The 12,727-nt window shown below is 35.9% G+C and overlaps 2 protein-coding genes across 3 annotated transcripts in view; both read right to left on the reverse strand.

The window, feature by feature from the left end:
- The window catches only part of tmem184a (transmembrane protein 184a), a 16,832-nt gene extending 11,563 nt beyond the window's left edge, over window positions 1–5,269 (reverse strand). The window contains exons 1-3 of one of the 2 annotated variants that reach the window (XM_005726025.1): window positions 4,983–5,269; window positions 4,819–4,891; window positions 4,411–4,617 (exon numbers count right to left, since the gene is read on the reverse strand). In XM_005726025.1, coding sequence (XP_005726082.1) covers window positions 4,411–4,617 — 207 coding nt within the window. In that variant the 5' untranslated portion in view covers window positions 4,819–4,891; window positions 4,983–5,269. Of the gene's footprint in view, window positions 1–4,410; window positions 4,618–4,818 lie in introns of both variants that reach the window. The other variant, XM_005726024.1, reaches the window with a different exon arrangement.
- Window positions 5,270–8,443: 3,174 nt separating this feature from the next.
- psmg3 (proteasome (prosome, macropain) assembly chaperone 3) lies at window positions 8,444–9,988 on the reverse strand. Its single transcript, XM_005726026.1, has 2 exons — window positions 9,772–9,988; window positions 8,444–9,151 (listed from the first exon to the last, which is right to left on the reverse strand). Exons 1-2 carry the CDS (start codon window positions 9,982–9,984, stop codon window positions 8,999–9,001), a joined length of 366 nt encoding a protein of 121 aa, XP_005726083.1. The 5' UTR covers window positions 9,985–9,988; the 3' UTR covers window positions 8,444–8,998.
- Window positions 9,989–12,727: the final 2,739 nt, after the last annotated feature.

Below are 12,727 nucleotides of genomic sequence, written 5' to 3' on the forward strand. Positions count from 1 at the left end.
TTTTCAATATTTTGTAACTAGAAAAAGTCTATCTAAAGCCATTTTAATTTACAAGCGCTTGTAGTGCCATTTTCAAAGTTACTTTTTACCTAGACAACAGTAAAAACACAAAATGCCCAACTAACCTTACAATTACTGTAATTAATTACCAACAATTTGAAGCAAAAAGGGTTCTCTTGCTTAAATGTATTATTTAAACATCCAAAAAGTGTCTAAAGACGTATAATAACACCCAAATTAGCATATTGGAGTGAGGAGCTTGCAAAGTTGGAGTCTAATCAATTAAACAAAATTGTAGGTGTGCATTGGAGCTAAAGAAGGAAAAAAAAGCCACAAGCAAAGCAAACCATTTGCTACACAGCATCCATTGATATTTCTTGGTCAAAACAGTTACTAAACTTATGAGCATCAACTATATTTACATAAAAAAAACAAGAGTTAAAATTTACTAATGAGCCCAGTTAGAGAGGTTGTCACTAGGTGGAGACCATTTAGTACTGCGGGTACTCTACCTAGAAGTGAGTTCTGGGCTACAAAACCACAAGTACGTGGTTTTTAGCGGCTATTGAAAATCATGTCACATTTTATGACCAGCTAATTCCATAGGGCTCCCATACTTCTTGTCAGAAGTCATGTATACTGATAACAAACTTAATAAAACTGTAACTCACTTTTTGAAAATGTCTTAAAAAAGGAAGTTAGTGATGTGTAAGTGTCAACTTTAAGCTTATCAGACACTCTTATACCGATAATAACTAATGTTCCTTTTGTTTCTATAGAACAGACAAGACATATCACAAAGAGTGAACACAGACATATCAAACTCCTGAGTGCAACCATGTCATCTTTTTCTTTTTAATCTGTATGGTGTTATTTCTTGCGGCACTTTATCTTGTCGCGACTCTTCTGACTGCCACAATGGAATACAAAAGGACAGAGGCATGTTGTCTAGAATAAAGAAAGATAATCCACCCTCCCACACCCTCCCAGAACATTCCTGCTACTAGATTACTAACCACACCTTACATTGAGGAGCTCCAACTTAAGTATATGTTCGCTATCTGGACTTTGTTTTAACAAACTGGTAAAAAGTCTTAACTTATTATTTTTACACACATGTGCATACACATACATACACACACAGTTGCCTCTATAAACATGGTTGACGACACGTAAACTAACACATGCACCATATGGCAGACAATTCAGCTATCATTCTTATCAGTGACCTTTAGCTTTTAGACAAAGCTTTACATAAACACGGAACAATTATTACACCAGTGAGTCACATTTATTGATTACTACTGTTAATATGGTTAAGAAAGGGATTGGCATTTTCCAGTCTGCTCTTAAATAAATAAAATGGAAATAAAACACATATCTGTTAGATAAGTAGTGGAAAGTCTGAGGAAGGTTCTTCCTTTCAGGGCTCTTGGGTAATGCAACGCTAATACGTAACCACAGTGGCTAAGACTGTCAAGATTAACAAATCGACAGTAAAACTGTTGGGAAATATGGAAGAGTTATATCTGTAGTAGTGTCTCTTCAGCTAAAAAATAAAATTTCACTGAAAAATTAGTCAAATTATCTCCTCAGTATTGCTATACTATTGCTGAAAATGGATGCAGTCAAGCACAAAGACCTCTTAAAGTAGAGTGATTATTAAAGAATAAAGAGAGACGACATTTTCTGGTAATAACTCAAGATTCATTCTTCATAAAATGACAATTTGAAGAAAAAAAAAAGGACTAGCAGTTTAAATTTCCTCAGTAAACGCAGACACTTATGACTCATCAGTCAGCTACCTCTATATGAGAGGTAATCCAATTAATCCCACCAAGCTCAAGTCAATTTAGCCTAAAAATAAAAACATCATTATTTCAACTCTGACCATACCGCCTCCAATATTTGTATGATTATTTTTGTGGTTATTTCTGGATTGGCTGTAGCTCATTAGGTGGAGTGGAAGGGTGATGGTTTGTTCCCCCGACTCCCCCAGTCTGCATGCCAAATATCCTTGGGCAAGGCACTAACCACAAGTTGTTCTCTGATGCATCCATCGGAATATGAATATACAGTATGTGAATGTTAGCTAGAAAGCACTTAAAGGATAGAAAGTGCTTCTGTGAATGGTTGAATGTTGTATAAAGTGCTTTCAGTGCTCTGGGAGAGTAGAAAGGCACTATATAAGAATTAATCCATTTAGTCCATTATTTTTGATCTTTTTAAATTGTTAACTGAATAGCTTCAATTTAAAAGGTTACTAAAGACTTTAAAACAAACATTGTTGAACATTAGAAAAGCTGTGATGAGATTTTTATAATATAATTTTGGGGTATCTTATCAAGACAAATTGACAAATCCAGTCACTCAAAAAAATAACTGCCACATTAACTGATACAGAAAATAATTACAACTTCACCTTAGACAAGCACACAACTAGTCTGTGGATCACAGAACTTTCTCTACATTAAATGAACTCTAACCTTGTGTAGAGCATAAAAAAGAAATCCTTCAGATATATCATTTTCAGTCATTTTTGTCACAAATTTATGCAAAGCCAAAAAGATGAGTGCTTTGACTGGTGACGGCACTGGTGTTTGTGACAACCCTTCAGTGTACATGGTAATGGGTGTGTTTAAAAGCATTTTGCAGAGCTGTAGGAAATTGAGAAAATTATTACCAATTTAATTTTTTTTTTTCACATGAATGCAAAAAAATGGCATGAATGGATCTAAAAATCTCACTTCTAGCACTTTACTCAGCACATCCCCATTTCAGCCTACACATTAAAGGCTGATTACTGTGAAAACGGTGGCCATCATTTCACATATAGTGAAGCAGACTGTAGAATGATGCCCTAAATTTGCTTTAAAACACAGAAATATATATCCTTTCTGACTCCGCAGGCAAATCGTAGTTGTGTGATGAAAAATGGCTTCAGCCCACAGTATGGATAAGGGAAAAATGAATACACAAATAAACTAGAACAGGACTGAATCTAAAGTATACATGGTAGCTAAAGGAGAATGCCTCCTGGAACACATAATACAGTCATAAAACATGACATAAATTCAGTCTGATGTTCTTAATCCCAAATGCTTCACGTTTCAAAGGAACCAATAAGCCCACCATACACACACAAACTTCACAGATTGCTACTCCAAAATGCACTGGAAACATTATAGCAGAGGATCTAAGGTCATCGTCGATATGTGTTTAGTATTCAGAATGTGAGTTTAAGAGTCTATAGCAATCCTCTGGAGCGGAGTCAGATGAAACACCACCAGCATTGCAACACTCCTCCTGCAGACCGTTTTATTCCCTCCTGTGCTACACAAAGGATGTCGGTTACAAGCCAGCATCCTCCCTGTGGAACACTTGTTGTTTATTTGTTCAATTAAGATGTCTTGCTGGCAAGTGTTTGGCCAAACATGTACTATATTAAAAAGATAGAAAACCAATTGGCTCGATACTGTGTCACAAATCCCTAAACACAGATTGCTTTTGGATCACTGATTGCAACATTTTAATGCTCTCTATGTCGCAAACTTATTTATCTAAATAAATAACGTGTCTTTCATTCATCACACTACCTAATATAAATATGACACTGTATACATTTAGTCCAATGATTCTGGATGGGTGCATAATCAGTATTTAGGCTATAAGATCAGTGAACATGAGCACAAAATCCTCTTCCTTTATAATGTGGAAAATGTTATTTTAAAAAAATCAGTTGGTTTCCCTGCTGATGGTGCACAGCACTTTTTAGCATTCACTATGAGTGAAAAAAAACATAATGATCAGCTATCATCTCAGCACAGCGGGCACATCAACCACACATGCGGAAACACTTCTTTGCAGCAGTGATAAAATGGTTTCTGGGTAAATGTAGTCTGTGGTGAGCCACTCATTCATCGTGGCCATGTTCTTACCCATACAGAGAGGGCTCACTGTGCATTCATTGTCCTGTAATAAGCTTGGGTATTTTTGTCAGTTTTAATCTAGTAGTCAACAACAACTAAAAAGTAAAACAACGCTCACACTCACAACAAGTGAGGAAGTCCAACCAAGTTAGGGACTAAATTACTTGCTTGCATGGGAATAAAGTAATACCTTTAAATTAGATAAGAAAGTGCCAGGGTGAGAACCAAAACAAATAAACAGTAAAAGCAGGGACAGTGAAGTCAGTGCACTAATAAGCCTTTAGGAATAGAATAATTTGTTTCCGTCCTCTGGACAGGGAAGTGCAGCACATCTGTTTCTGTTACACTAAAATGGTGAGCTGAACTCTTTATGCATTTGCATCTTTGAGCGTGTGATGCTTTGTAATGCAGTGATTTTAGTTCTTTTCACGTATTTACAGTGATTTACATGAAAGCCTTTTGTGAAATGGTGCATACTCACCTGGTGACAAGTTATTAGCAAGGCAGACCAGACGAATATCCCTGAAAGGACCTGGGCAGCCACTGTGTTTAAAAACATCCCATTCTGTATGATTGCTCCGTTGCCTGATACAATAATGGTCATGTTGGACATGCCTGATTTTGAAGCATCCAGGGCAGACGAATTATTTTCGGTTAATGAAGCCATGTCTTCCGAAGAAAGGTTCATCTGAAACAGAAAGAAAACACACCAAGTCGGTTTAGTTTTTTTTTTACAGTGAGCACACGGCCCCTCTGTGTTTGACTGAGTGACTGTATGCTGTCCATTAGGCACAAGACAAAAAAGGCAATAGTGTTTGCTAAACGGACACAAGTGCCATTTTTAAAGAAAAGAGATGAATGTGGTTCAAATGATCTTATCGACTCGTACCTTCTTTACAGTCAACAAAGAGATCTCCTTGTCCCGGAGAGGGCGGAAGTAGCTTTATCGCGTTTAGAAGTCACTGTCCACGAGCCAAAATTACACGACGAGCTTTAAGGGTGAAATATATTTTCAGAACAGCTAAACGTGACAATTTAGGCCCATTTACTAACCGCTCGTTGACTTCATCCGCGACGCAGTCAACAAACTAGACTTCCTTGTTTGAGGCAGGTGTCTCGCAGAGGCCGAAGTCCACACAGTCGGAGAGCATAAAAATGCTTCTATAGAGTATACAGATATTGCGATAGAACCCGAATTTACTGCGAGATGCTACGAAATAACAAATAAAATTATAAACAGCAGAGATTTGAACGTATCCTCGAGTGGCGACTCTGGGAAGCGGCACAAATCAACAGGTTTACAGGTGGAAGGTTCACGTGACCTGGACTTGACGCCTGTCGTCATCACGTTACTTCAGTGACAGAAAGTGCGGCACATTTCCGCTCACAGGTGCGCTTACACCTGAGGCTAGAGGCAGAGGTTCGCATAGAGTTCAGTGGTTACGTCAAAGGCACATCAGGATCACCCATCATCATCATCTGTGACACAGCCAAGGATATGCACCCAGACCCCAAGAATTATTGGTGAACTGGATGATTGCACCGACTGTAGCAGCATTTGCCGGCCTCCTCTCATATTATATACATCATGTATAGCAAGACCACTGACTGTTGCTGCAAGATCACATAGACGGTGGCAGGACTTTCTTTAAAGGAGCCTGGACCAACAAACTCAGTGACACCTTGGTGCTGGTTTTGTATAATTAGACAAACATCATCTTATTCTTTACGTTGTCATATTATTGTAAAGTTTTTGTTATTGACTTTCCGTTTCTATGGGCTCTGCCTTCTGCCCTGTTTATGGGGAAAAATCTAAGATAAGATTCAAATATGAGATGGTATTCTCTGATGGATTTAGATGAATGCTCAAGTGCACTAAAGCTCTAGCCTCTCATCAATGAGGAGCGCCCCTATGCAAAGTTACATGAAACAATAGGAAATTGGATAAACGCAGTGCTTTATTATGTTCTATTTCTAGTTCTACATTATTCATTTCTTTAGATGTTTTATTTAATGATGATGCTTTGACAAAAGTTGATAGATTTATAGTTACTTCTTGTCTTCTCTTCAAGGCAGACCCTAGGAGGAATTTGAGGAAGGTTACTTGGTATGAAGATAATAAAATATGTAAAATATGACCTGGCCTCATTAAGGGAACATCGGGTTATATGACATAAAGTGCTATTCAGTACCTGTTCATACTATTTTTATGAACTCACAACTTGTGACTGAATATTTAAAAAATGTTGTCTTTTCCTAATAAGTTTTCCTTGATGTTAGTATAAAGAATCATGAGAAAGAAAATAACGCCCAGTGCTCCAAAAATGCTTGTGCTTTATTTTACTTGATAATGTGACAGCGGACATTGTTGATGTGACTCATTTAAACTATGTTGGCTGGAATAAAAATGAATAACAGTGAAAAATATCATTAATTAAAAAAATAAAACCCCAAAAAAAAAAACGTAACAGGAAAGAATTCAGTTGCTGCTTTGTTTTCAATCTTATACTAACTTTAGTTAATTTATGAATATATTTTGAAACTGCAACAAGTTGTTTAACCCACAGGCAAACTATGACCACAGCACTTTAGTAAAATCGGGTGGTAATGATGTTGTTGCCCTGTGAGAAGCACTTTGTAACGTTGATTTAGAAAACTGTCTTGCTATACAAAGATAATTAGCTATAATAAAATGATCAAAGTGAAGAGGGCTGTAGTGTATCTCAATTTGCATTATGGCATTGCTGAAAAAATGCTAATAATACTTACCCTTAACAAGTGCAAGAGTTAAAATTGATCATCTCTTTAAATGGAAAGCAACCATATTTATTTAAGTTCATTTCTTTTCTAAATTCCAGCCTTGGTAATCAAGTGATATTATATCACCTTTATTTATTTCAGACAAGATAAGTCCCTATTATTATAAAAGGGAAAAAAATAACAAAAGTACTTTTGTTATATTTATACTGACTGCAGACCTATGAAACAGAACAGTGAGATTACATGGGTTGGGTTTTCTCAGATGGGCTTTTTGTGGTCAGTTTTTATGTCGACAATGCAGTTTCAGTATTTCAGTTTATTTAAATCACATTTTTTGAGGCAAGTTCTTATTGAACGTGAATGAAAACAAAAACATTAGAAAGGCACAAATTGTTTGATTTAGGAGAAACACAAGGAATTCATCACGTTTTAATTTAATACACCATTGAAATGTCTGCTTAATCTTTTGTAAACAAGAGAAAGATATTCTTTTGTAAAGCAAGAGCCTGGAATATGCTCAACTCAGAAAACAGGTAGTTAAAAGTTTTCTTCCATGAAGAAGGTTAAAAATATAAGATGGCATTCCTTTTAGTTTCATTTGATGCACTTACAAATTCACACACTCAGGCACTACTGCTGTGCGAACTGGTTATGTAATGCTAGTCTGTGAGGGTTTTAGTTTCATGTCTTAGGATGAAATTTGGATTAAGATACTAACATTGAAAATTGGACATAAATATGCAAATTGCTTTATTAAATAAGGTGCATTTATATTTTTGCTACATTGATTTCAACAGAACATGTAAACATTACATTCTTGAAATGTATACTCTGAGTTATAGATTATATACATTTATGTTTTAGGATAATTCAGTATTTTTGTAATTTTCTCTCTCTATGCCACCACAGTGTTGTCCCATTCCCATTTCAATCAAACAATCAAGATATGATAGAAGTAGCAGGATGAATTGTGAAACGTATAGAGTTATACTCTGCTCAGATCCAGCCAAATGCTGCAAAACTGATCAGACAGTGCTTCACAGTACAAATGGATAATGACCCAAAGAATACTGCAAAAGCAAACTAAGAGTTTTTCAAGGCAAAGTCATGGGATATTCAGCGTGCAAGCCAGTCACCTGATCTCAACCCCATGGAGCATGCTGTTGCGCTACTGAAGACAAAACTGAATGCAAAAAGGCAGTAACTGAATGTAGCTAAAAGTCTGGAAGAGCATCTCAAGGTGAGAAACATTTGGTAATGTCCGTGGGTTCAATACTTCAGTCAGTCACTAACTGCATTTTAAGCCTCTGAAAGTGGGAGAGGCACTTTTATCCAAGGCCTAACTCCTAAATAGTTGCAAATCAAAAAGACAGAAAACCAATTGCAAATCATTTCGTAAAACCACTTGAATTGAAGTTGACAGTCTGCACTTCAATCACAATTTCACTGCTTGACTTAAAATGCCCTGTGGGAGTGAAGCGAAAAAAAATGTGTCAGTTTCCAAATATTTATGGACTTGACTATACAACTTCACAAATGTAACAAAAATGTAGTATTTGTATATTAATGTCAGAAAATAAAATAATTTTTAGATGGCTATAATAAAATAATCTTTTAAGAAAGCTGGTCATTTTTCTCTGAAATTAAATAAATATTTCAGGGGTTTGGTCTATAGGTCCAGGATAAGACATCTAAAGGCTTTTCTTACTCCCATCTTACATTTAAACCAAAAAAATTGACCAAGCAAAACAAAATTGAGCATATTAATTACATTTAATGCATATAAAAGTTAGCTATTGTTCTAATATCAAAGCTCAAGTAGTGAGATGTTATAGAACAAATGAATAACAAAATGTACTTGACAAAACCAAGGCTCTTATCTTAACCAAGCTCATATGCATCTTTAAATACAAATGAATCATATGTTCTATAAAAGGCTTTTTTTCACAAAAGTACAAAGTTCTGAGGATGATGACAAAAATAATCCAGAGTGTTAATAATGAAAAAAATATACAGCGATGACATCATTTTGCAAACCATCACTTAGCACACCTTGAGCTTTTGAAAGGAAAACAACATGCAGAAAATCTTTCTTTTTAACAAACAGTTAATTATGCGTTTCATAAATCATGTTTTGTGGAAGACAATCTGCTCTGCACATTTATGTCTTGGAGACATAATTGTTTTAATCAGATTAATTTTTGGAGGAGTTTCATTTAAAAAAAGATGCAGAGATAAAACGTGACAGTGTATCCAGACGAGCTGTATTTTACGCCGCCTACAGGCTTCATGTCCGTTTTAATTACTTCCTACCAGACTTGACAACTTTTGATCATCTCTTTAATTTGTTTTATTGCATCTATGGAGGAATCCTTCAGTGCCAGTCCCAGCAAGACAGGCCGGTTGCCAGATTCCTGCGACACGAACATTGCCAGGTTTTTGGCACAGACATGTGTCAGAGGCTGGAAAGAGAAAAATCAGGCATTAGATTATAACCAAAGCATTATTTGTTCAGTTCGCTTAAATCACACACATTATGACTACAACTAATTCATTTGTTGAGGTTCCCCTGCAGGGAAATCATACAACACACTTTAATTTTCTGTGTCATGACTGTAAACTTCAAAGCGCACAGAAAGCCTGTGTAATGACCTCTATGTACTTTCTCACTCGATCTAAAACAGTTGTTCACTTTACAAGAAACAAGCATTGCAAGTATCACCATTTAAAATGGCTAGAGGAGCAAAAATAACAAAAAAGTATTCATAAGCAAGTAAACTTTGTATTAATCCAATAAGACACTGATACTACTTCTCCTGCAATGTATGACTGTGAGAAAATGACATGCTCATGCAGAGATGAAATAGGTTTTCTTGAGTAAATCTTAACAGACCACTGAGCTTCAGGCCTGCACACATCTAATTTCGCCACAATCCGCCTGAGCAGTCCAGAATCAATCTCATTTGCCCTTTAACGGCATGAAATGAGATACCCTGTGTCGCAACAAGTCTGCCTGATGTCCCGTGAACAAGTTTGCATCACACTGACACGATATTTGTGTGAACAATTTCAGCCAGTGTACCTCATCTTTGCCCAGCAGTACTTTTGTAGAGAACGTTGGGGTGCTTAGATCATTAGATCTGGAGTCGGGTGTGACAGAGATCAATGTCCCAATTTTGCCATACTGAGTGAGAACTACAAATATGTAATTACTGAACTCTGTACAGACGACTTCTGTTGGAATTCCATTGACTTCTCTCTGAGCTTGTTTCGATCTGATGACAGACTCAGACATTTTGTTAACCCTGCACAGAAAAAAAAAAGACAAAAATATGTACATGGAGTTTACAATGCAAGAGTATTTGCAGATTTTTAAAAATTTTAAACACAATATTTTAAATATTAATTATCTGCCACATGTTGTGGACAGGTTTAGTTTCCCACAGCAAAATTATACATCTGGAACTTTATACACCATGCAACTATGCTTACAATGACTATCACAATTTCTGTAGACCTAAGATAAATTCTTCAAATTGCATTTTCTATTACACCTAGAGTTTATTATCTCATATGACAATTAAACCGGCCCTTTCTCTAAAAAATCATACCACTATTCAAGTATAATAGGTACACATTAATGCTGCTAATCATGTCATAAAATAATCTACCAAAATGTTTCACTCATGTATTTATTTGGTGTGAACTGTGGAGTTCTTCTAGGTTTGTGCAAGTGCAAATCCCTCTCCAGTCAGCTTCAGGTATTCTTGATTACTAAAGGGCTTGCTATGTGTTGCATCCTCCCTGTTGTTTGTGTGCATGCTCGTTTTTAAACTGCACATCTGGTGGTTTCAAACCAGAGCTACAGGCGCAATATTATCTCATTTATTAGTAAATGACATTTTCAAACTAATAAGCTATCAGACTTTTCAGATACAATGCTGCACTAAGTACAGTTAGAAAAAGCTTGCTTTGAAGAATTATGCCCTTACTAAAAAAAAACGCATTCAATCACTTGGATCACAAATTGACTATATGTGTTATTTTCCTACCCTGTCGTCATCAACTCCCCACAAGGGATGCTGCATGCTCAGAGGCTAACGTTAGCTACACAGCTAGCCTGAGCTTAGACAGTGTATTAACCGATGGAATAAAAATACATACGTTTTCCCCCGTCTGTGAACAAATTCCTCTCCCTGTGTCTTCAGCTGCCCACAGTTTAAACTTTACTCTTGACAGAATCGCCTCACTTTAACTCAACTTCAGCCGTGCTCTGTCATTCAGCCTCCACCGTGAAAACAAACCGAAACGAACGTGCCTCGTTTTGTTGTGCGCGAGTACTCTGCGTGATGACGTTTTGACGTCACGCTCATTCCACCTCAGGACAAAGCGAGCAAGGAAGAAACGCTCGCGGTCAGGTTGAATGCAAAATAGATTTGTATATAAGCAACGTTATTATAGTTAACTAAAATTAAACTAAAAACCAAATATACATGTGAAAAAATTAGTTTGGTTAACTAAAAAAATGTTTCGGTTTTTGATAAGAAAAAAGATACAAGTAAAAACTAACTAAAATTTCAAAAACGAACTAAAATAAAATAAAAAATAAAACATCTTGCCTTCGACACATGCCCTCCATACAATAATATTCAAAAACACTAAAACTAACATTGACACTAATAAAAACTAAAATAAAAACTAAGCATTTTTAAAAAATAAAAGCTTAACTGAAATAAGAAAATCCGCTTGGCAAACCAAAACAAAATAAAAATACATACTAATTAGAAAACGGAAAACTATAATAACTGCATATAAGTCAGCATAAAGTGCAAAGAACCTTGATTCAAATTCATTTTATGTGTGGTTCAAACTATTTGTTGTTGTGAAATAAGTAGCTAATTTTTAGAGAGCAAACATATGACAATTACAAGCATCAGGAATAGGCTATATTAAAAGCTTCGTGAAGTTGCACCTGCTGTGACTATGTCTAACATCATGATAAAGTTTTTTTTAATACAGACTTTTTCTGTAAAAATATTAATAAGTATACTTTTTCCATAGTTATTGGTTTTCCAAGTGTACTGGTCAATATGATTCATTTTGAAAGTCCTGCAAAAATATATGTTTAAGCAAAATGGGTAGCTGCAGCAAAGTAAATATACATCTCACAATGAAAGTTGTTATCAGCCCTCTTGTTTCTGGTTTGGTTTAGGAGAACAGTCTCCTTTTAGAAAGATTTGCAGGTTACCTTTTCATGCCCTTGGCATTGCTCTCACAAAACAGTTCCTTAGAAAATCCTCACAAACATGTTGTGGACAAGGGAAGTTTAGTTTCCCACAGACTTGAGGAATTAAAACACTTAATGCGTAAAGAGATCTTTGAGTTTTATTTTTCTCATACATTAAATATTCAAGGTTCTGGCATTGTTCACTTTGCATTATTATACTGAGAATGATTTAGCCAACTTTCATAAAGTATTATCAAAAGGGAATTTGTTTGAGCTTAAATTAAATCGGATCCCCTGGCCTGGTACATTTCAATCAATATTAGCCAACAGAAAGAGCTTTTCCAAAGCAAGCAATCACAGAAGCAGGATGTTTTTAATTAACTGTCAATGGAGCTTTAAAGAAGCAGATAAAGTTACGCCTTTTATTTTTCAGTTTATTTAATTATTTACTTTTGCTGTGGGTTTCGTTAAAATGTGATTTCACACTACTGGCTGAACAGTCCCTTTGTTTGATGAGGAGGCTGTAAAAGTCCATGGCACTATAACAGGAGATGAAAACAACAGATAGGGATGGACATTACAGTGTAATAAGTGGTATTTGCACTTCATCATTTTCTTTGTGCCTGACAGACAGTAATAAAAAAAATAGCTAACACACATGAGATGAAAACCACCTGCAAATGTATTGCCTCGACATTTAACGTATTCTAGTATTTGTGTGTAGGCCATGCAAGTACTGTTAAGTCGGCCCTTTACATTTAGACTACAGATTGGCCAACCAAGGCAGTCAGATTTGCTAATACAGCTAAAG

The sequence above is a fragment of the Pundamilia nyererei genome, unplaced genomic scaffold, assembly GCF_000239375.1.
Source record: "Pundamilia nyererei isolate P.nyererei 1_Seehausen unplaced genomic scaffold, PunNye1.0 scaffold00018, whole genome shotgun sequence".
Classification (NCBI taxonomy): domain Eukaryota; kingdom Metazoa; phylum Chordata; class Actinopteri; order Cichliformes; family Cichlidae; genus Pundamilia; species Pundamilia nyererei.